This window comes from Hypomesus transpacificus, chromosome 11 (assembly GCF_021917145.1).
Source record: "Hypomesus transpacificus isolate Combined female chromosome 11, fHypTra1, whole genome shotgun sequence".
NCBI lineage: Eukaryota > Metazoa > Chordata > Actinopteri > Osmeriformes > Osmeridae > Hypomesus > Hypomesus transpacificus.
Genome location: NC_061070.1, coordinates 9,599,865 through 9,625,492, shown reverse-complemented (window position 1 = coordinate 9,625,492; position 25,628 = coordinate 9,599,865). Strand labels below are relative to the sequence as shown.

Here is a 25,628-nt window from a genome sequence, read left to right as displayed (position 1 = left end):
ATCTTCAGATGCACTGCATTCGATGCATGTCGATGCAATTTGCATTTGAATGCCGGATTCTGGGTCCAAGTCAGAAGGGAGGATGAGGGCTAGGACGATTCTTTTTCCGGGATGAACATCAACATCATCCTGAAATTGGATTTCCAGTTGGCTTGGTGCAATCGTTTTTTCCATTAATGACGAACAAGGATTGTTCGAGGGCAGAACTCTGGATGACTGATACCTCATTTGGTCCCTGCATGGCCAGTGGACGTCTTCAAAGCATACATGGGAGGATGGTGTGAGGAACGTTCTGGAAGACCACAGGCAGAACATGGAGACCACCACAGCACGTCTGCTTGTGTGTGGTAGGCGAGTGAAGAATTGTCAGAGAAATTAAGAATGTGATGTTTTATACTGAATAATACAGATGCTTAGCATTCTTTTGTCAGCAGAAAAACAAAAACTAAACTCTAGGCTTTCTATTACCTTGGGGGAAGGGTGAGCGTTTGTTAAGACTAGAAGATGTTGGGGGTTTTGGTTGTTTTAAGGAGATACTGTGTGACAAGGACTAGGTGGAGACGCAAGGTCTGGTAACCCTGCTTGACACCTATGTGAAGGAGCTTCTACGAAATCCTGTTGTTGTGTTTTTAACCAGGGTGATGTCGTAAACACGCACACACACACACACACGAGCGATACCTCTGGGATACCTCTCACATTGACAGCTGATATGTAGGGGAGGTGACTCCCACCGATATGTTTTAAAAGGTCTGACATGAAGACCTGAGATTCAGACAAACTTTGTATTGCGATCAGATTTTGTCTCCTTGCCAGCAAGCATTAAACCATTGTACTTTCTTTGAATACGACAACTCTGTCCATTACTTGAGAAATGATCCTAACAAGAATGAACTCAAAACTAATAAGACTAAAAACATTTTAATGTTCACTTGAATGACTATATTAATGAAATATGGAAACGTCTATACAACCTCACTGCAGCAGACATGTATGTGCACACGGGGGTTAACTTCAGAACCATGATCAGATGGAATGGATTCGTCCTACAGTACCAAGGTAGGAGAGGTATGAGTAGTTAATTCCCTAAATCTAGACCGTTTAAAAAAAGACACTTTTCAAAGAACGCCTTTAAGCTACATATATCAAACATAGCTACTGGTGATAGTCTGACAGTTCATTTCTCAGCTACTGTAGCCCCCTCAGTGTTCCACCCAGTGACATTTCTGCATACATATTCCTAATTATGACTTTGCAGGGAAATGGCATTTACTGACTGTATATTACAGCCCAAAAATTACACCAGAGAGGTGCATTAATAATAAATATGAGAGCTCCGTGGAGCAACAGAAGAACAACTTCTCGAAATGCCTTCCAGCACAAGGCACCTGTTTCTTTCCCACGCCTAATCCATCTCATAACTTATTTTCCTTTTGAGCACAAACTGCTGACTGAGGCACTGGGACTACATTTCAGGGTTATTATTGATTGAACTCACAAATGACATTTGAAGGCGAAATATTCCTGTGTTTTCCGTGTACAGATATTTAAGTGGGAAAACAAGGTTCCTCAATCAAAGACAATACAGCTCCAGCTTGGTTCAAAGCGACAGCATTATTTGTGTTTATACTTCCATAAACAACACTACTCAGAGTAATATTATTTTGATAAAGGTTACAGAAGACTGTATAAATTAAAACAATTATACTGCTGATAGCCTCACAGGACCCGAGTATCTCACTTTCATAGAAAGGGCGATTGGCCAAATAAAATAATCTATCAGATGGCATCTAACAAGACAATGTACCCATTTATAAATATGACCTTTATGAGCGCAACCTCAGTTGCTCCAATACAAAGCAGCCTTCAGCTTGGCAATGACAACACAAGGAGTTGACCAACATGAACAATCGGTCTGTGTTTCTCCATCTTAAACAGGAACTCAGAACATAGATAACAGAGTAAGAATAACAACCAGAAGAGTAGGCCAGCCCATAAACATCCTACAAATGAGGGAGACTACTTGGAAAACACTGAAATACTGCTGGTAACAAGGCCTCAAAACTCAAAAAGTAATTTGCTCCAAAACAAGAAGACTGGATTCATGACGTTTTACGGCCATGTCTTTCCCCCCACCCACCCCCCACCTCTAACTTCCCGCCAAGCAGTGCAGGGTGTTGGAAGTCCAATCCCATCGCTGTGCAGGAGGGAGAACCGGAAACGGAGAGGAGGGTAAAAAAAAAAAAACGGTATTTCTCCTATCCTCCGCTCTCGTCCCGCGCTGCCCCCCCGGGCAGCGGTGCGTGATAGGCTGCCTGTCAATCCTGCTCTGTTCCCAGTTTTGCTGTTTGGGGACCGGGGGGGACCGGGGGGGACCGGAGGGGACAGGGGGGACGGACGGGAGGAACAGTGATTGAGCGTGACTGTCTCACGGGGGATTGGAACAGGGTGGCTTCTCAGGGTGGGGTGGGGGGGCTAGTGGGGGGAGGTCGTCGCGGGAGCACTTGATGTCTTTCTCCCGCAGTGATGGACGGGTGGCTTCCGTCTACCCATGATCCTCTTCTCCCATCCCCGTGTCTCCTGTGCGTCCCTGATCCCCCCCCCTCCCCCGTCTGTCACAGACTCCTCCTCTGAGGCTTTGCAACAGGACTGGAGAGCTCTATGCACAAACATTTCAAGAGGAAAGAGGGGGGGAGTGAGGGGGGGCTGCCGGAGCAATTGAAACCAGACTTTTTTCTTCTTTTTTTTTTCTTTTCTGTGGAGAAACACTGCAGCGTCTGGTGTGCTTTAAGACTCTCCTGTTCTGTACCCGCCGCCAGTCGCCACCGCCCGGGCCCCCAACCTGCTGCTTTATGATTGTGACCTTGTCTGTCTGGGTCTGACAGCTCGCTGAACACCTGCAGGACGAACGCCGAGGTTGCTGAGAACCACCGCACATACACGCACCATGATGTCATTCGAGCACAGCGTGCACAAAACCCATTTGAGAAACATCAATTTGGCCCCGGCGCACGGATCGGCACATGGGACACGCGCACGCGAATGTCTTTGCGCTGACGTAGGAATGCAAGTATGTGTGTGTGTTTGTATGCAAAGTGTGGTGTGACGTGTGGAGCATGCATCCAGTACAAGACCATGCACCCTGGGCGGCGCCCTGTGTGCGCGCCCACACATGCTTTAATGAGAGAGCCAGGTAGAGGGGGGGGGGGACTTGTTATCTTGTGAAAGGCACCGTCACACACCCGGCCAGGCTCCCCCGGCCCCCATCGCGCCGAGAGGAAGCCTGCGCTCCGCTTCCTCCGTTATCACAAAGACCAGAGGGGGGGCCGTCTGTTCCCAGGTTGCCAGTCCCACACTAAATCAAACCATCCTCCCCATGTCAGGAGAGGAGGGGGGGGGGGGGGGGGGGGGGGGGGGGGGGAGGCAGGATGAGGAGAGGCGCAGGAACATTTGAAATGTGAGCGAGAGGCAAGGAGGGAGAGAGAGAGGTATATAGGGAGGGAGAGAGAGAGAGAGAGAAAGAAACAAACAAGTTGAAGTGTTGGTTAGGGTGAGAGAGAAGGGAAAGAGAGGGGGGGAGGAAGAGGGATGGTTGGTGTCACAGACACCAGTGACAAAGATCCTGCCTGGGACAGGAACCCGGCAGAGAGGGGGGGAGGGTGTCTGTTCTCCGCCGGCTTATTCACAAGTCCCCTCGGCTCTGGCAGACAACTCTCCGAGGGAATACTGATTTAAAGAGTCTGGCTGTCGTCTGGCCGGCTCCCACGGAGCGTGCTGTCGCGCTAACGAAACGGCGTGTGATTCAAACACGTGTTTCGACACTCGACCTCAGACCCGACTCCGCTGAAATGATGGATAGCGTACCGCAGTCAAGCTTGAGCTCGCGTATTAGCCCAAGCTTCTCAAGACTCTGGCGGTTCGACGCTTTGCGCATCTTGAGACACATCTCGTACAAAAACCTTTGAGTACATGCGAGAAAAGACACACTTGCGTTCCGCGACAGCCCTTATGGCATTGCAAAAACGGGTAACAGCATATGGACTCAATAACAGGGCACGGAATGGGAACTATATAGGGGTCAGATGGCTGAGCATTTAGGGATTTGGGCAATTAATCCGAAGGTTGCCGGTGTGATTCCCGACCGAGCCAAATGACGTTGTGTCCTTGGGTAAGGCACTTCACCCTACTTGCCTGGGGAGAATGTCCCTGTACTTACTGTAAGTCGCTCTGGATAAGAGCGTCTGCTAAATGACTAAATATATAGTGAGCCGATGGAGGTCAGATGATCCCCTCACCTGTGTCTGCATCATGGCCCTCTCCACCCTCCTGCCACTGCCTCGCTCCAGCTTGGTCCTGAGGCACAGGGCCGTCACCTCCACTGCCCAGAACTTGGGCTGGGCCAGGATGCACTGTAGAAAGAGGAGGATAGTTAGAACAAATGGATGAACGATTCCTTTGCTGCCATTGGCACACACTGAACAATGACGAGAACGAACCACCAATGGATGCGTGGCAGGAAAATCACAAAATGAGTTTGAGGATGTCAACATGGTTAGTGAAAAGCATTAAATCCTGAACGTTTCTGTCAGAAGGCTCCTGTGACATCAGCAGATAATCACGTCGGGGTGGATTAAGCGAAGCCTTCGTTAAATGTTTACACTTGATAAATCACCACAACTCAAATCAGAGGTGGGGACCGTCAGCTTCATGAGACCGTGTGTGTGTTGGCGTAGCACTTGGTTCGGCGTGCGCGTGGACGAAGGAGAGGCGGATTCCACTTCCTGTCTGCGACAGGAAGCACATTACTCATTCCAGAGTGGCGGACCCCTCCCGGTGTGAACGGAACGTCTCGTCCCCCAGCACTGACGTCATGTCTGCTGAAGGACAGACAGGCGGGGGGGGGGGGGCGTTCCCACCAACTGGACCTTTCGCACAGTCGGTAGCTCGACAGAGCTTTCCAATAAGCTTCAGCAACAGCAAGAGGATCGCAGCTTTTTCGATCAGCTTCTTTCTTACCTGCTTATCTAGTCCCTAACGGTGCGTTCTAGGCATTACACGGCAACAGTGACCTTCAATACCTCCGAGGCCAATAACAACCAAAAGTACATCCAGAAGGCACTACAAAAAAATTGACTTCATGTTGGCGCGGTAGGCAAGTTGATGGTGAAGATAAAGTGGATATATGAATCAATACATGTGAGGCCTTTCCAACATCTATCCACATTTACAAGTCTACCTAAGGTTCTTGTAGATTATTGAAGAGACTTCCTTGTAAACATCAATCAACAACTGAAAAAGGTGCCACTGTGAGCTGACAAGGAGTAAAGTCACGCTATGTTGCCTGTGTGGTCTACTGTTACCATGGCTGGTAACGATTCCTCATCTGGGGAGCACATTGACAAAAAGGAATCAATTCAGCAAGGACATGCCCTGAAAATATCCCAGGACTGCCAGTCATTGACAGCTGCTTCCTGGTGTGATGGGAGTCTAAAATGGAGTTCTCCTTTCCATCCCCAAATATTACCTTTCACTTTCAGTCAAGGAGCCTAAAGAGGAGAGTAAGTCAACAACTGGGAGACCGGGAGGGAGGGAAACATCCGTCCACAGATGTAATGCCCCCATGGATTATTTTAAAGACAAAGTACCACAGCACAAAATGAACGTCGGTGATTTATGACTTAAGTCTTAAAATGTTGAGTCTTACAAAGGTTGAGAGACATATCGCATTCTTACTCATTAGTAAATATGAGTAATATGCAATGTCAAGACACTTTTTCAACAGACACACTGACGCGAGCTTTTGTGTTACAGCACACATCTAGCCTCAAAGACAAATTAGGCTTGGTCTTCCTTTTTGAGATCCCTTTTTCTAGGTCGAGTGAACACGTGTTCTCCCTTGGCTATCCTCGGACAGACTGACCTCTGGGCCTTGTCTCGACATCAGGCCTGATCTCTAACAGCCAAATTAGTAGCAAACTAATGCCTGCATCTGGGCTCACCCGGCCCAAAAGCTCTCCTTCGACGAGACGGCTTCACATGCAACTCAATCCCAAAGTGTGGGAACAGTGCTGGTGAGCACATGGCAGGTGTGAAGGGAAGGAGGTTGGAACTGTGAAGGAGTCAACATCAGGATGACGTCATGGAGTCAGCCAGACTCTTCAAGCATGACTGGAGCTCCATGGCTCTCCCTACTCCATTTTCCTTTCTTGCTTTCTTGCCCGCAATCGTTTGTGCCAAGCTGCAAGATGGTTATCGCAAAGCAACTTCCTCCCATTGGACTGAAGGAGACAACTATTCTAGAAGGATCCATAGTCCATCTTCTTGTCCCACCTCCCCCCCCCCCCTCCCCTCCATAGAGAGGATGAAGACAGCGAAGCGGAGTTTACCAAAACTTGCTGCAGATTCTACCCCCCCCCCCCCCCTAAGCCATGGAGATCCTACGACAGACAGTCTTTATTGAATTAGATGATGTAATGCACCAGCCTCCACATCTGTGGGGATAGAAGAGGAGAGCCTGTCTGGATGCTCTACATAACTAACTCAAATCAACGGTTACAGAGGAAATACTATTTCCAGACCACACTGTCCTCCCACAAATTTGCCGACATTGATAAAACACTTTACATCCACATGATGGTGTTGGTTTCTAGAGACAGCGTTATAAAACAAAGACCATCTGAAAAGTCTAAAAAGTGGCTTCATTAGACTACGGGGCAGCAATAATATAGACACTTTTATCATTTTTTGCTCGGTTACCTGGGGAATCGTAGAAAAAGTTTAGAAACTGCATGACAAAAAACTTTTTAAAGGCTGAGTTTTCAAAGCTACTGTTTATGAGAACAGTATACGAGCTCTTAAATAAGATATTTCAGATTCTTCACAATCCCTAGGGCCTTTGGAAAAGGAACTCTGAAAGAAACGCAGGCTGTTTTAAGATAACACTAATGTCAATACCTGGGTCCTCAGATCCTTCATAGCAACCATCACTATCGAGGAACTTGCATCGACACTACTGTAAAAGATTGATATCTTAGCACCAGCCCCAGCCTTGTGGAATGTGGTTCGTTATTGAAAAGACCCCTTTTCTCTCAATCCTTCCCAATCGTTGTGCAATCTTATCTTAGTCATCTCTGAGCTCTAAGCCTGTCAGTTAACAGTGCAGTAATTGGATGGTGATACTGAGAGGAAAGAGGGGGTCAGCCAAAAGTTCACCAACACTGGCTTGCTAGTGATTAAACTTCAAGGTCTCTTTCACAATCACAGTGATTCACTGAGTTTAGTCAGTCATGACACATGCAGTGTAAACATAGTCAGTAAGCTGGATGATCAATTCATTTGATGACTTTATTCAAATTCATAGTATCTGCAGAAATAAACACACCAATCACATTCAGCTAAATTACTTCAAATGAGGTACAAGAGCCAAAGTAACTAATGATAATTACAGTGTGTAGTCATTCCCTGAGTCGTAACTGTAGTCACAACATGAATAATTGGAGAATTAAATGCAAATACAGACCATTTGATTCAAATCAATCTTTTAAACATATAATTAGGATTTAACCCATGTGGTGTTCACATTTGAGTTATTCATGGACCATAACATTAGTGGGTAAAAAAAGAAAATGCAATACAGCATCCATGCCCGGCCTGCATGCTACCCTCTTTAAAGCCTTCACACAGCTGGCTGCATGGAGGGTTAACATGTCACATGACCTTCAGGCAACGATAAGGCTGATGGAGGCTAGATTCAACAAGCTTATGTCATTTAAGAACCATCTTTAACAATTGTCTTCACTCCAATTGAAAATGTAACAAAATAGATCTCCAGAACACAATACAACATTTGAATGGACAATAATTCGGCTAAATCAAGAATAATGTACCAAACTCCAAACTGAGCAAACTTTTCCAATTTCAATCTTCAAACGATCAACTTTGTAAATGTGACCATATCCGTAGTTAAAAGAAAAGATCGGTGGCTAATGAATCGCTCGCTGCCTAAATCTTCTTTTGTTGGCTCAGATCTTGCTTATGAGATAATGATCAGACCGTTGCAGTTAAATCCTTTGACACCTAAATGCCTTTAATAAATCGAGACATTAGCATGGGAACGTTCTCAGTCCTGTCCTCGGCACCATGTCCAACTGTATTGCACAAAACTTCCCACCCCTCACAGCCATCGTCATTTATCAGCATATCTTGAAACAGGTTCCTTTGCATTGTCAAGGCATCGATGAGAGAAGACTATTAGCCAATACAAAACCATATATAGTCTATCGTAAATAGCCTACTAAGTCGTCTTAGGCCGGCTTGATACAAGTGGACTCGCAGTGGTGGAGATGCCAGAGGCCCAAGACACTCTGCCCAGTGTTGAGTAGTCACGGCCTTGGTATATTTCTAAGGGACTACTTCTTAGGGACCATGACAGCAATGTTTCTCGACACATCCAGGGTCTCTAATGCGGAGAGACAAGTAAGCCTACACAACCGTGGTCCCTCTTACGAATGAGCCCTGGTCAGTCCGAAGGGGAAACTTTGTTTTGTTTGCCTCGCCAATGAGGGGGAGGTAAAGGCCTGGCGACATGCAAGAGAGACATTTTAACCTCTGGGAGGGGTCACGGTGTGCGCTGAGCCATGGAATCGTGTTCGGATTGGACAAAAGAAGGGAAGCAGTGTGACAGACACACTGACCACTGGTCTAGGGTTTGTTTCTCCGTTTCTAAATACTACATAGATTCCATTTTCATATGTTTTATCATCTTTATATAGGCCTACTGTAGCTTAGAAGCCGCTTAGAAAAAACGAAATGTGCAAATAGACTATTTGCAGACAGACGACTTAATTTCCTAAGAAACTTGACCACTTAAAAACTATATTTACATACATAAAAAAAAATCTATCCTTGAAAGAGGAAGCTGTGGTTAAGACATCAGGCTGAGACAGACTGAAGATTTACAGCAAGACAGTCACATAAACTCTAGGGCAATAAATTAACCTCTGTGGCCAGTCCCTTTTTTGTCCCAAAAGAAAGAAAAAAAAGACAAAATAGAATAAAAAGAATTAAACTTGGGCATTTGAAATAGTATTTATAGATTTTCCCCTCATGTGAGTGAAGCCTTAAGCGGTCAGTTAAAATTGGAGATGGTCCTTTGTTTCATTCCTGGATAGTGAGGCAGTGTGAGACATCATTGGTCTGTGACCAGGGGACCAGGGGACCGATGGTCGGACACCTGTGTATCTACTCAATATATCTAGTCCCAGTCCGTTTCAGAAGGGAATGTAAATAAGGGCTAACTGGTCTACAAGGTTAACATGAAATGGTGCAAAATGATTCACTGCAACAACAACAAAAAACACTAACAATAACCACTTTAGACAAACTGGTCAATTTCACAATATTATAGTGAATGATCAAAACATTTTGTCAGATGTCAGACATGAAAATACATCAACCAAACCTTGTTATAGCCCATAAACAATTGTATCTCTTCTCACATTAAAGACAAAGAGCATTCCTGTTATAGTATCTTTTCAAATGAATGAAGGCTTCCACATTATCCATCAACCTATCATATCTGGGTCCTGACCATAACTGTGTTTTATGATTCAACATGGCATCGAATGGATTAACCCTTAATTTCCCATGTCGGTTTGAAGAGTTTATGGTTAATAATCCATAAAATAAGAGCGTCTGCTAAAAAAAAGACTAAATGTTCATCTGGAATCAGAAGCAGATGAGTAATGGCCCCAAGGTTGTTTAGGAAGAGATGACGAGAGGACCCCCAGAGGCCCCATTTCTGGTTTCCACCTCGTGCAGGTGTGGGGATGGGCCTCGCCCAGCCTACCATGACCTTGTCACCCCTCAGTAGACTCTGCCCTGCTCCCGCTTCCCCTTCCATTAAAAAGATGGGCAGTGAGGATATCCAGGTTAGTTTGCAGGGGACCCCATTATCCTTCCATGTTTTTTGTTAAATAAAAACCCAAACATGTATTTTATGGAATTGATTCTCTGTGAAAAATCCACTTGATCTACTAGTCGGCAGATATGGCACGATACTCAACCATTTTGAGTAACTATCCCCAACTGAGAACTAAACCTGACAAACACAAGGTGACATTCTCAGACACTTCCGAGAGGGCTGTGCCAAACGACTGGTGCTTGAGTGCAGCTTCTAGCGATGGCCGTCAAGGTTGGCTGACAAAAATAAGGTGGGGTTGAGGAGGGCCAGAGGTGTGACAACCATCTAACCAGCCTGCAGATTCCTGGATCCACATGTAGGCTGGGAAGATGCCTGCTCACACAGCCAGCTGCCATTGATTGGAAGAGTCCAGCAATGCTGGACAACAACGTGACGCATGCTATCGTGTCACGCTTTAGCTGAGCTGTAGGGAAAAGGACATCAACTTCGCAAGATTCAGAGAGAAAAAGTCGAAAAGGGGGGGGGGGGGGGGGGGGGGGGGGGGGGGAGAATTGCCTTGTGCTTCTGTACCTGAGTAATAGAAAATGACTTTTTCCTCATTGAACTAATCAAACTAAGAGGACATTTTGACATATCCGCTCCATTCATCCACAGTGGGGGACTAATTCATTACTCACAGGGACAGGAAGGGACAGGAGGGGAAGGAAAGGAAGTCATTCAGGTGTGTCTTCCTAGGGGTCGCCTCCTGTCCCTCAGCAAATTCAGACCCGTTAACCTCCTACACCTACACACAGGTGAACACACAAAGCCCCAGAAACATTCATGGACACAGCCACTCTGTTCTCACACATACTAGGCTAGGAGGATGTTAAATCTACACACCCAGTAGTCCCTGGACACCCATAAGCGACTCCATTCATCTCTGTCTTCAAGTGCTGTACGGCCATTTCAGCAAAGATAAACCCACTACCATCTGCCCATCCAATTACTCCCATGTCAGATCCAGATTAGAAATGCCGTAGGGAGACCAGGAACGCAACTCCAATAAGCGACATGTGTTCTCTGGAAAAGAAGTACCTCCACCTCACCACTCTGAGGGCTAACGCATTCAAACACGGCAAAATGGCAAAAAGAGTTCTAATAGAAATGCCAAGGGCATATTGAAATGCCACCTTTGGCTGTCATTAAACTAATGAAAAAAGATTCAGAACCCAATAACAATTAAAAGTTAATTATGTCTGTAGCCTTGCCATTTCAAGAAAAGAAAAAAAAAGATAGAAAGAAAAAAAATCTATTGCCGTGCCCTCTTTCAGAGGTTTGGGAATGAGGTATTGGGCTCTTACCGCAAGTAATTACGTCTATATTGACAGAGGTCTTCACTCTGTGTCAGGGGAAGACACATTCTGTGCAACAAAAAAAAAAAACTGTGCTGATGGCTACAGCCAGAAATGAAGCTACAGTATGCCTCACTTTCTCACCTGCAATTAGTGCCACCACCTCTCGCTCCCTTTTTCTCTCCTCTCTTGCCTCAAATCGACTTGTGTCGGACCGAAAGGGTGGAATCAGCAGAGCGAGAGACAGCCAAAACATTTCCTTTTTCGACAGAATAAATAACTTCCAGTGAAGAGCTGTGCTACAACTTGTGACACTGGGTTATTTGGCAGAAAATTGCAGCTGCGTGGAGGATAGGTCAGGGGTGATCAGTGGTTGATGGATTTCCATTTCTACCATGGTGATGCTACGATGATAACATTTGAAAGGAAATCTTGCTAGCCCTGTTCCACACTACAATTGAGGTTGGCCTGAAAGGAATATTTAAACCTCACGTTAAACCATTTCTAGACCCATCTCTAACAGCCAGCCACTGCTTTATACCTACGACAGTTGACACGGTAACACAGCCCATAAACCATGAGCTGGGTACAGAAACACAATCAAAGATGCTCATATTCTTCTCATTACCCTTAGAGACACTGTCTATTTTTACATTCATCTGTCTTGTATTTGCAGTAAGAATCACCACATCGAGCCCGCTGGGAAAGCACTGCCCTTGGCCTGTCTTTGTTAGTGAGCTCACTTGTGAGGGAAATTCAGAGCAGGGAAAAAGGCCCAATTCAACGAAGCAGGTCCAAGACCGCATGATGTGGCTCACCAGCATCGTTCCAACTATGTGGGGAAATTGTAACATGGGGTTCACAAAAGCCAGTTCCAAAACTCGAACAATGGTAGGAAATAAATCACTGACCCAAGCATGGCTCAGGGTTTGAGGATACACCCACGCGTGGACCTGTGGCCACTAGAACCTGATGATAAGTGCTGACTGGTAAGAAACTAAACCTGAAAGCCGTCCAGGTGAGCAGTGCCAACATTGGGATTAGTGCACGATGCCAGGGCTGCAGACCAAAGCTGCCACGTCATTTACATCTGAGGACCAACAAAAGGAACCTCAACCAAGTGGTTGTGTCAGCTGGAATATTAGGGCAATTAAAACTTTGTTTGGAGCTCAGAGCACAGCAGTCTTCCAAGGGTGTGATTACAGCAATTACCATTATTAACAATTCTAAGGCATCTACAGATGCTTTAAATAGCAATGAACGGGAGTAATGATATTGCTAAGTACTGTACACTGCACTTGTATATATACAAAAAATACATATAAATGCTGACAAAATGAAAAGCTGCATAGACACCTGCAATTGGAAATTCTTGCTTGGTGCGTCGTAATAAATTCCCTCTCCACCCGTTCCAACCATAGCTTAAAAATACATCCTCATCATATGGCACGAGGAATTATGAGCAGTTCCATTTACCAATAGACATTTTAACTTTGACCCCCACTACACAACCATTTTTAAAACGGTATTTACAGCACTTAACGACTGGGGCTGTGAAAGAGGTCTCCTGGGTTTAATTCCAGCAGAAGTGCTAGCTCAGCTGCACTATCGTTTACCGTTTCCTTCAGCGTTCCCCTAAAAGTTAATCTGAGAGAGCAGAAAAAAAAGGAAGAAGCTGTGTCCCTGGTGAAGTATGAATCTCACCTCCCGTTCTGCACCAATGGACAGGTTATTCTTGGACTCCATCTTCCCTATAAAATAGGATGTACATTCCATGCATTTAAATATGAGACGGAATAAAACGGCAGTAATATGTCAGTCAATGATGTACAAAGAGACATTGATTTCTACCAGCTTGGCCTTCAGAGTGGTGGTGATGGGCTGGTCTGTAGTTAGCTTCCACTCAATACACTTTCTTGGATTTACCATTCTATGAGATTTCATTATCTTATGAGTTACTGAGGTCCAACCACAGACCACCATTGCAAATCATCAGCTCTGGGGCATTTTATGTAGATTATAGCAATAATTCAATAAATCCAAAGGTCCGAGCCTTGGATAACTTAAGTAGTTAGGCCCTTTTTCAATACCTATGCTGTCCTTCTATGGTCTTAGAATGTTTCCAGGTAGATTCATTGTATTTAAGGTTAAATCAGGAACATGGGGGAACACATTCAGTAGGTAAGTCAAATTTACAAAGGACAAAGACTGCTTTACCCTGTGAGGAAAGGCAATACATCAAGACAATTTGGGGAATTATAGAAAACAAGGTGTAAATGAATAACGAGCCTGAGAACTTTTCCATTAATGCTAGGCCATTGAAAACATGTTTCTGATAGTAGCAAGAAAGGGCCAAACCTGGCACCTGTCTCACCTCCCTGACTCCGACAAACTGAAAGATTCATAATGCCAGCCCTGTCGCAGGAAGCTAATGTTCAAATTCACAAATCCTGTCAGAGTGGTGGTGATTATTTTCCCAGGGAGACCAAGATTTAATGGCAAAATGCAGTTTTGGCCCAAGGCTTTGCCAGACCTTAGGTTGGCCTCCAGAGAATTATTGTTTTATTCTTTTCTTGTTGCTTTTAATTTCCTGTCGGTCACGTTCCTTCCTCCAAGAAACCTCTTTGCCCTCGATGGACCTTATCCTTGCAGTGCTCTTCAAAACGCTCTCGTCTACCCGGCCAAGTGGGCTATCTGATTTCCGAACATGACGTCTCTAAAGTGGAGAGAATGTCTCCGAACAAGCTTATGGGTGTTGAAAAAATGAGCTTGCCTCCACTTTGAAACCTTTGCCAGAACTGCTAAACATCCAAAAGTTACAGCAATGGAAAACCACAGCTGTGAGAAACCGCACCCAGCCCTGTTCTCTCTTGTGGTGCTTGGGATCATTTCAGGATTAGGATCGTTTTCCCATCACAATAGGCCGTCCACCTGAGCCCGGGGCCTGCAAAGCCCAGCGGTTTGGGGAGGGGTTCAGAGAGATGGGAGGGCTACGGGTTCAGACGGTGGGTGGGATATTGCATCCTCTTAGGTCTGGAGAAGGTATCTACTGGCAGCCGCTCCAGGAATAATAGCGTTCTCTTTCAAGACCTTACAGCTGAAAGATGGTAGTAACCCCTGTATGTTTTAGACATTTGTTTTTTGTGTGTGTGAGGGATCAGTGCCAAACCAGAGTCACAGGCTTACTTCTCCCTTGGACATAAAGATATCACACTTCAATCAGGGCCTAAGGGTTTGTGATTGGGCTTCTCTCCAAGACCAAAAAAGGCTGCAAGCTCTTGTAATGAATACAAGTGCATTTTGTAGTTGTGGATAAAAGCCTGCAATTACTCAGTAATAAATTAAGGAGGGGGGGGGGGGGGGGGGGGGGGGGTTAGGGGGAACCAAAGACAAGCCCGAACAATTGCCAAGAAAATTACCTCTTAATATGGTTGTAAATTACCTCAGTCTCACTTAATCTAGACAGATCCAATTGCATTAAAAACAAAGTATACTTAAATCATTTTACATATGAAACATGCTTGGTTTATGATTGCCGTCTATGCCGCACGGATACCATTTCAAGCAGCACACTTCAACTCCAACATGAGAACGCATATACAACTACAAAATAACTAGCGCAGTAACTTTTGGCGGCTCACAAGATGCATGACTCCGTTGATTAGGAGTCAGTGCACGATAGCGTACCGCCAGTTGGAGGTGAATACAAGCGCACATCCTTGGGTCCGGAGCAATACACCTAGTTGTTTTCCCAAGGGCCCAGTTATTGAGATCATCATGCCACAGACAGACACACATTCCGGCCTTTACAGCTATTAAATGCGAAGTAAACGAGTCAGGGATGCATTTCAGCTCATTCCCCAACACTGAAACATTTTTACAAAATGTACCACAAAATCTTACTATTATCTGAAAGAGAATATAATCACTTTCACATACATCAGAGGTAGGAATGCATAAATCATTTCCACATAGATCTGAGGTAGGAATTCATTACCATATAAAGTGTTGTGAATTATGAATGGTGCCACAAAGCCCTTAGTCTGGGAAAACAAAGGGATGTAATGGAAAATACTTACACTAAGTGAAATAATATAACTCAACTGTGACAGCGCATTATGATGCAGGTAATGTCCACACTGCAGAACTAGATGAAGAGATGCATAGGAGAAACGTAGGCAACATTGCGACAGAATAGTTGTAATGGATGTATAGTGTGGAACTACAATAATCCAGAAAAAAGATTTGTCCTTCGGCAGTCATACTTTGCAGTAGTGCGGTGGAGATGACACGACAACACGACTATGTACAATAAAACAATGCGCAGCTCAACAAGTGAACCGATCAACAATACTCGTCTCAAGGTCGTTGCATAAGACGGGCAGCTTGCGGTGCAATAAACGAAGTTGGATGCAGCTTTGTCCTTCTAGCTCTCCACGAGAACGTCTTTGTTTTGCTGCAAAGGCATGAGCGGAGCAGATGGCCACAGACACATCTGACAGGGAAAGAGTGAAGAGTTCCAATGAGTTCCATGTGGAAATGATGTGATTGAGGCTGAACAACTAAGAGTCCTTGAGGTCTGCCACATCCTTTTCATTCCAAACAGACTCAGACTCAATGACCCAACACACAGACACACACACACACACACCTCAGAGCTTTGCTTTTCCAGCAGACAAAAGAGGGAAATATTAACTTGCCACGACAGCAAGTGGAGCCAAGTCACGGCCTATTATGTTCCTCTCCTTTCCAGCTTCGCTTGGTGAGGTGCAGACAAGAGCGCTGGGCCAGGACAACGCACACCTGGAGCTGTACTTGTCAGAGAAAAGCAAGTCGGGGTGAAGACAGGAAGAAAAAGCCTATGGTTGGAAGTACATAAGCGATGCACTTCCGAATTAGTTCCATGAAAGTTTTTCTGCCTATGCCAGTCGAAGTTCATAGAAAAGACTAGAATTGACTGAATCGCTGAGCAGGCGTAGGTAGACTGGCCTTTGCTGTGAGGGGCCTGGGGTGTGGTGCATTGAAAGATGGTTGGATGAGATGGGCCATAACCCTCCCTGATGGCAGAGAGGCAGGAAGTAAGAGGAGTGAGTTGGTGAGATACAGACACCTACCTCACCACCTGCCATAAACCGTCGCAGTGGTCAAAACGTGGTCCTTTTTGGAAGCAGGGGAGAGAGTAGAAACATTGCACCCACAGCACGCAAACATACACACACACACTTCTAAAAGCGTTGAGTACTCACTGAAGTGAAGGCCAGGAGCTCCTCCTCAGTCAGTTTGTGGACGGGGTTGTTCTTCTGAAAATCGGTGCTGTAAAAAAAAAAAAAAAGAAAACAATTACTAGCGTACTACACAATTAGCACCCCCATCCACCACACACACAATATAAACAAGTGTTTTCTATCAAAATGTTGGAACATCCCATTTCCAACCCCTTCTCACTGTGACATTGATTTAACCGCGGTCAAGTGCTTTGGTTAATATGTCTGACGAGCCATCAGTTCAGCAGCCATTAGACAGAATGGCCAGTGTTATGACAGAGGCTTTCCCATTGTCCTCCCAAGTCTGGCCGACGATCAATCTACATCAGCCTGCCATGCGAGGAGGGGGGGGGGGGTCCAGTGATTTCGGAATGTGTTGGTCGTTTATTTTGATGAAGAGTTCACTTTGGCACCCACATCCCTTGTCTACCGTATGCAGCAACTTTGACAAAAGGCTGAGCACTTAGCACGGATATGCGAGAAGAGCCAGAGACCAAGCGGTGCTCTCAATCCTTCCTTTACTCAGCTATATTTATTTGTGTCTATATGAATACAGAATAGTATCTGGTTGAAAACAGTGCAAGTGCCGTTCAAGCATCTAGACTTGGTACAGACGAAGACTTGTTTAGGTGGTGCCAAAAAATTTGAGGTTTTCGAGCGAGCTGCTATCCAGACCGTGGTGGATTTCAATTTCAGGGAGATTAGGTGTAATAACAATGTTCCTTTGCGAATGTTGTTTATTATTTTTCCACTTAAATACAGTTAAGTACAGTATTTGCCTGGTGTAGGAAACACAAGGCAAGTTCTTCTGTGGTGTGCCGACTCTGGCCAACAGCAACGTCTCACTCCTTTCAATAACCACTTGGTCAATTGGTCAATGCTGAAGGAGCCATGTCCTTCATGGTGAGAGGAAAACGTTATGATTGGTGGATTTGGCACACTGGGGATAGTACAGTTGTGAATAACTTGTGTGTGTGAGCTTGTGTGTCTCAATGCGTGTCTGTGAGCTTGTGTGTGTCTATGCGCGTGTGAGCTTATGTGTCTCTCAATGCGTGTGTGTGTGTGAGCTTGTGTGTCTCAATGCGTGTGTGTGTGTGTGCTTGTGTGGGTGTGTCTCAATGGGTGTGTGTGTGTGTCAGTGAATGAGTGTGAAGCATGTGACCTGTGGGAAAGCCACTGAGTTCACAGAGTTCCTCTTGGCATACTTTGCTGATCCTAAATGAATGAGATCACATTACAGAAGAAATTTCAATATGATAAATCATTCACAAAGCCAAACCAACAACAATATTTGCATACTTCATTCTTTCTGAAAGACTATTATGGTTTCTTCCTTTTCCAAATTCTCCAAAGAGAAGACGATACATTTCACCTATTTGTAGTAAATGATGTGTTACTTCCATGATCAAAATCAATCAAATAGTTGCTCACTGATCAAAATCTCTACCAAAATAAAAAAAATCTGAATTGTACTTATTACTTTGAACTAGTTCACTGAAAGTTCACTGAAAGTTCCAGAAGGAGCCCATTATCCTGAAGAGAGTCAAAACAAAGACTGACAAATTTAACTGGCAAGGCTCTCAAATGAGGATTTGATGACAGAATTGCCCAAATAATTAGGTGTTGGCACCATGCCACACTTATAGCTAGTAGTAGGTGCTGAGACAACTGGTGGGTGATATTTCTGGGACACAAAGGGGAATTTGATACTGGTTGATATACCCAGAATGCAATGGTTTAGGGAGGTGTCACCGATACTAGGCCAGGATCTGAGGAAGAGGAGGGCTGGAAAAGAGGACATCCAAAACGCTGGAGGTTTGAAGACACTGTGTTTGTGGAAACGCCTGCGCATTAAGGCTGTCAGAACACACGAAAACAGGAAATTAAAATAATGAGGTCATTATGATTCGGGGATTAGTACCAGCCTCCTGCCATGCTGCTTCTCATGTCAAGCACGACTGTCTCGACGAAACCATGATGTCCCTAGTCAAGTCAGTCGAGGAGAACAACTCAAAGACGTTCAATCTGGCTAGAACGTCTGCTCAGCCAAGACTATCACCTTTACACTCCACTCATTTCCCCGCAGGGATGGCAGACCAGATGCTCCTGTTAAAAAGAGTGTGTGTGTGTGCACGCGCGTATAAAGGAGTCCAGCTGCAAAACGGGGGCCACAGGCGCTACCGTGCACAATTCACTTGACTTTGACCTCCACCTTACAGCCTGCTCTAGACCAGACTAATCAAATCCACACAACTTCAGAGCGAAGGAGAGAACGCTTTGTCGGGCTGCAATTCCTACTCATTTGTTACCAACCCTGCAGCACTCCTTGAGCTAGGGATGTTTAACTCCCTTCTCCTTGTCAAGGTCTAAACCTAAACATGTACATAAATCCTCTCTGACAACAAGTTATTTGATTAGGGGCCAGTCAGAAAAGTGCATGAGAGAGGATTGGATGTGGGCTTCGGGCTAAATCCATGTCTGTTACTCAGGTAATGCAGGTGAAGCTACAAGAAAAAGGGCTGTTAAAAAGCTCTGGGCTCAGCAAGTTCTGCTTGATCACCGGACCAGAGAGGGGGAAGGGAGACGGACGGGGGGCTATACGTGTAACGTCCTCGGACATTTGGCAGACTAGGGGGAAAATGCTGAGAAAAATTACATGGCCGTTTTTCATCAGAGATTTCTTTTGGGTCGACATTGAGATGAATTGTGCATCAATGCAGTTTCAGAGTTGAAGCAGTCATTACTTACCACGACGGCCGGGGTGGGTGGGGTTCATGTGTGTACAGTTCACTTGCAAGATAAGCGGACGGAAGTGAAGAGGGCCACTCGTACCGCTACACACCCACACACTATACACACCCAGACACACACCACACACACCCATACACTACACAGACCAAGGCCGCAACCCCCCCCCCCCCTACTCCGAGACCCACTCTTAATCCATCTCGAAGGTTCAGTCAATCCAATTATATCCCGGCGCAGGCTTAATTCTGTTTGCTAATTATTCCACGCCCACGATTCGCTCGTTCGGCTGCAGCGAGGCAAGAGGACGCCGACCTTTTAAAACGACAAGCCCTCTCTGTGTGCTCCCAACATGCCCAATTAAGGAGTCACGTTGGAGGGGCGTTCGCTGACCAGGACAACAACAGGCAGGATGTGTGTCCATCTAGCCACAAGGAGAAACACCAAACCAGTGGGGCTGGCTCACACAGTAGTCTTCTCTAAGTATATTCCCTTTGGGAATTAAGTCGGGAACTTTTCTTTGAAGCTACTGTCACCAGGGAGAAGTTGGGGGAGGGGGGGGGGGGGGGGGGGGGTGGAGGGGGAGAGAGGGAAACAGGAGGCAGAGGGGCCCTTCGGTAGGAAAGAATAGAAGCTCAGCACAGAGGAGGCTGACTATAAGGGGCGGGAGGCCAGGTGTGTGAGAGGAGGACGACACGTGGGCAGACCACCAATCAGGTTCAAAGCAGAGGGGCCCACCCTTATCATTCAGCACAGTGCACGATGAAAGCTAATGAGGCCGGTCAACTGGCTGAACCCTCAGTGCTACCTTTCAGAAACCCCCTCCTTTATCTCTCCTCTCCCCCCCTCTCTCCCTCCGTAAATTACCTTCCCTTCGCCAGGCCCCTCTCCACCCCACCAGACCACCCTCAACTCTGTTCCCCTCCTCCTCCTCTTACCCGCAGTCTTGTTTAGCTTCACCTTCCTCTGCTCCACTCTGGTGCATAGTCCTTTTTCCATTCCTTTTATCCACCCCCCCAACTTTCTGCATCTTCTAACCCCCCCCCCCAAACCCAGCCAAGAAAACAATGAGCCAGACAAACAGACAGACAGACACAGAGACAGACACAGAGACAGACAGACACAGAGACAGACACAGAGATAGACAGAGAGACAGACAGAGAGACAGACAGACAGAGAGACAGACAGAGACAGACAGACATTGGCCTCGCCAACACCTCGTGTTATGGCACCTCTCAGGAGAGATAGAAGAGAGAAAACGCCAGAGCACGGAGCAAACACATCACTCCGCAGAGGCCGTATCAGATGGAATCTTCGGAAAACAGACACTGAATGGAACAAAAAAACGACGACCTACAAAGCACGAAAACAATAAAAAAGTCCCAATGAAAAAGCCTATAATAACAGTGATGTACTGTTAAGACTTGTAATAATAAAGCGGTTTAACAATAAAACATTTGACAATATTTTGGGAAATGGCTTTAGCTGACGGAAGGTAAAGAAAACGGTTTCGCTGGTAAACGTTTTAATTTATTTCTCCATTTTTTTCTCTCTCTTCGCTCCAAAAGGAGGCCTATTCCAAAAGTGCTGCGAAAACCATTGCCGTAAAAAGGGCCTCTGGCCTGGGACTCTGACAAGCAGACTTTTAAAAAATGAATCTGTAACATGCGCAAAAAAGCGGCAGACTCTAAAAACAGTTTATAAGAAGGCTGTAGCGAGCCAGACAGAGCAGACACGCACACACACCATCTTTCCAGGCGGGCAGGCAGACAGGAGCTGAAAGGGGGACGGACGGTTCGACCTAGCGCTCGTCAATCTCACAGAGAGCCTTCCCAGAATTCTCTTTGGGGGACCTAAGGTGGCTCCTCAGTTGACCTTCAGCTGACCTTACAGTTTCTCACCTCTCGGGGGGGGGGGGGGGGGGGGGGGGGAGGGGGGGGGGGGGGGGGAGGGGGGGGGGGGGGGGGGGTGAACCCCTCCCTTCTCTACTGATGATGAAGAAAATACCATTTTAAAATGCATGTTTGGTAAATGGATTTAGTGACTGCTTAAATGCGCAAAATTAGAAATTATTATTTCTTATTACTTGCAATGGAATTCTAATAAAGACTCAATGTGACTGTCAATGAGGCCAAATCCCAATACTCCCCCTTACCCTTAACCCTTACCCTTAGTTTTGCGCATTCCTATGAGAGCTAGTGGTGTCCCGATACTCTTCTTGAGCTAGGGGTAGGGCTAAGACGAAGTAGTATACACCCCTTAAAACCAAGTAAGATCGGGAGCTTACTTGAAACCTAGGGCTATGTGAATACTGCGCCGCTGACAACAATGGGGGCCAGATCATCCAGAGAGTCCGATAAATGTAATATTTTGGGCTTAATTCATTGATTAAAAAAATTAAGACAGTCTTGTTTTGTGGTATACACAGTCCTGTACATATTTGCAACTATTTTCCTAGTGAAACATTTCTAAAAATCGCTAGTTTGGTACGCTTTACAGTGCTGATTTGCACAACAGTCCCGTATTTCTCTGACTAGCATATCTACAATTTTAAGTAAACTCCATTAGCAGCGAATTTCGTTTGATATCAGTGCATAACACTACTTGCTTTGGAGATATCGATACGTGCTAGATGACGTACCCGTAACCAAGTGGCGTCCCATTTCTTAGGGATACGTAGCCCTTACCCCTCAGTTTCGAGGGCCAAGGGCAAGGGGTAAACTAAGGGCTAAGGGGGAGTATTGGGATTGGCCCTAAAACATCTTGTCTGATTGAGAGTGATTTTAAAGACATCTTTGTGTATACACACTTCACCCAAAAATGTGTACAATCAGCAGGATGGGCCCCCATCTTAACATGTCAAAATGACAAAGAAGTACCTCGGTATTCAGTAACAACCACTATATTTGAAAGACATGACACGTTGGCCAATTGAAAAGGTGTATGGAGTAACAGGGTCTCCAGTGAGAGTGTGCAGGGGTGTGCAGGTGGAAGGCCTTACCAGATGCCCAGAATGACAGCCTGCTCCTCAGCACTCAGGTCAGGCAGCTGGTGCTGACCCGGCTCTGCCAGGTTGATTTGGTTCAGCACTGTGTCATCGCCCAGGTCATGGTCCTGTAGAGAGAGAGAAAACAAGAAAGAGAGAGACACACACACACATTAGCTCAACAGCAGGGGTTGAAGCCCCCAGCCCTAAATCATGCCCCATAAACGTAGACAGCCTCCGACAGGTGACAGCCTCCCCTCTCTCTCCTAAGTGGATATCCACCTTCAGTGACCGAAATTTGATGAGGGAACTGGAGTTAAGAGTTCAACCAGAGATATTTTTTGGCGGACCTTTTCCGTGAGTCACTCAAAGGCGTCTCCCCTTCCAAGGGCCCCCCCAAAAATCGTTGATGGTCTAGCATGGTCTCCCCCGCTCCTCCTCCTTTGCCACCCCTCGCTCTTCCTCTCCCACTCGCCTCTTTATGCAACTGAAATATACCTGAGCCCCTAGGAGTTGGTTTCAAAAGAAACATTTTCACAGGGGAAAACGATACTTCTTTATATTGGCCGTCAAAAACAACCACGTCCAAACACACTGTTGCAAAAAATTATATTCCTTTTAGTGCCCTCTATATTGAGTACAACAGGGTTATAAAGGTATCCTCGGCTTCAGCATTTCCTTTGTAAACAAGCAGAACATTTCTAAACAGGCTTGCTTTCCAAACCTCGGATGAAGTAAACATGCAGGGTGGTCTGCCAGGAAGTCCCGGACTATAAATTGATGGAATTTTTAAGTGGATTGAAAGAATGGAAAATGAGCGCCTTCCTTTTTCTGTGTCTTGCAAGAGGAGCTGATGTGCACTTGTTTGTCACATACTTTTTTGTAGTTCATGGTTGAAACGCCAAGTGACATGGCCCGTTTCTGGTTAATGTGTCAAATACATCAGTTGGAGAGGTGCACATACATGCAGTATACCAACATAGGAGCAGAGGTAGGCCAGTGTGCTCTCATGAACAGAGCCGACACACGGCAGAAGATCCGCCTCTCCATGAGGAGGTCTCCAGGTGGTCCAGGAGGTCTCCAATTGGTCTCCAGGAGGTCCAGGACGTCTACAGGTGGTACAGGAGGTCTCCAGGTGGTCCAGGACGTCTCCGAGTGGAGTCCAGAGAGGTCTCTAGGAGGTCCAGGAGGTCTCCAGGTGGTGTTCAGGGAGGTCTCCAGGAGGTCCAGGACGTCTCCAGGTGGTCCAGGAGGTCTCCAGGAGGTACAGGAGGTCTCCAGGGGGTCCAGGACGTCTCCAGGACGTCTCCAGGAGGTCTCCAGGAGGTCTCCAGGGGATCTCCAGGTGGTCCAACAGGTCTCCAGGTGGTCCAATAGGTCTCCAGGAGGTCCAGGGGGTCTCCAGGAGGTCCAGGAGGTCTCCAGGTGGTCCAGGGAGGTCTCCAGGTGGTCCAGGGAGGTCTCTAGGTGGTCCAGGAGGTCTTTAGGTGGTCCAGGAGGTCTCCAGGTGGTCCAGGGAGGTCTCTAGGTGGTCCAGGAGGTCTCCAGGTGGTCCAGGGAGGTCTCCAGGTGGTCCAGGGAGGTCTCTAGGTGGTCCAGGAGGTCTTTAGGTGGTCCAGGAGGTCTCCAGGTGGTCCAGGGAGGTCTCCAGGGGGTCCAGGACGTCTCCAGGAGGTCTCCAGGTGGTCCAACAGGTCTCCAGGTGGTCCAATAGGTCTCCAGGTGGTCCAATAGGTCTCCAGGTGGTCCAGGGAGAGGTCCAGGAGTGGTCCAGGGAGAGGTCCAGGAGGTCTCCAGGAGGCCCATTCAGCTATCGATACGGCCACGGTAAGAGCAGCCAACATGGCCCTGGAACCCCTCCCCGTATCGCCCTTCCCCTGGTCTCTGTTCGCCGCAGTGTTCTTGACCAAATAGTTTTGAACCCGGTCTGCGTTTTCGAAGCCGTCTGAGAAACCAGCAATCTGGACCCTTAGTCTTATATGGTGTCGTTTTCTTTGACGTCAAGGCGCTTCTATAGTTCATCTACATTCCATTGGCACGGCAATCCCCCTCTTGTCATTTCCTCGTGCGTTGTACACGCAGCCTCTACGATGCCGAACAGGCAGCACGCTCCACAGAGCAGGAAGAAAACGGACCATTTGGGCGCCGGGTTTGACTGACACATCACTTTGCAGCTCAAGACGCAGACGTGGCTATTGATCAAAGCCGACAGGAGTGGCAGTGTGACTACTGCCAAGCGGGAGGACAGCAAGCCGGCTAAGCAGGTCATTTCATGCACACGTGTGAATTATTTAAGATGTGGAATAGTGTGCGAGAGACCCTGGTGTGATCTACGCCTGGTCGATCTAATTATAAGCCCTTGCACCAAAAAGATACCGCTACAGCTAGACTGTGCACATGCACAAGCAGTGCTCCATGTGACCTGCACCCACAGCTTGATCTGCCAATGAAACAGAACACAGATCGACTCTGACCGCGGGCTGAAATTCTCAGTAACAAACTCAAGACAGGAAATATACAGATGCTCTCCCTCCCTCTCCATTCTAGCCAGCCAGTCAGCTCTGGCTAATGACGGCCTTGATTGAGCCCATTTGCTCCCCTTCTGCCAATAATGAAGGCATTAGTGGTGTGAGCAGAGCCTGAGGTACTCGCTGGAGCCCAGCCATGACCAGCAGGGAGAGAGAGAGAGAGACAGGACGGGGGAGGGAGAGACAGGAGGAGGGAGGGAGAGACAGGACGGGGGAGGGAGAGACAGGAGGAGGGAGGGAGAGACAGGAGGAGGGAAGGAGAGACAGGAGGAGGGAGGGAGAGACAGGAGGAGGGAGGGGGACAGTGAGAGAGGGAAGGGTTGAGTGAAAGAGTGAGACAGTGTCAGTGAGAGAGTGGAAAGGAGTAGGAGAGTGAGTGAATACGAGAGAGCGGGAGGAGTGGGAGGGAGTGGGAGAGAGAGGGAAGGAGTGAGAGTGGGTGGGTAAGAGAGAGAGGGAGCGAGCGAGCCTGGACAAAAGAGTGAGGACAAAACGGGAGAGAGCAACAGAGCCACTGACCATATTTACACCGCACATTCAAAATAAAAAAAGGTCCCATTTTTGCATGCTTTGTTGACTCATTTTAGCATTGTTTTGATATATCATTTGATATCATCAAAGTATTCAAAGGCAACACAATGCAAATCAACCTCTACACGCTACCCCGGGACGCCAAGACAACTACCGCTGCTAAACCTTTCCTTTGGGTATAGCCCTAGGGTCCAGATCAGCACCCTATCTGCATTCCCTGTGGGTAGATCTCATGCCGCTACACTGAAGTCATGATGATTGCTCAACCTGGCTCACTGACAGTGAAATCTGCTTTACCACTCTTTTAACCCTATCCAA

At 46.7% G+C, this 25,628-nt stretch overlaps 1 protein-coding gene across 1 annotated transcript in view; it reads right to left on the bottom strand.

The window, feature by feature from the left end:
* The window catches only part of ttc27 (tetratricopeptide repeat domain 27), a 64,681-nt gene that overhangs the window by 21,324 nt on the left and 17,729 nt on the right, over positions 1–25,628 (bottom strand). The window contains exons 8-10 of the mRNA XM_047029534.1: positions 22,267–22,379; positions 16,503–16,569; positions 4,296–4,409 (exon numbers count right to left, since the gene is read on the bottom strand). Of these exons, the coding sequence (XP_046885490.1) occupies positions 4,296–4,409; positions 16,503–16,569; positions 22,267–22,379 (294 nt within the window). The remainder of the gene's footprint in view (positions 1–4,295; positions 4,410–16,502; positions 16,570–22,266; positions 22,380–25,628) is intronic.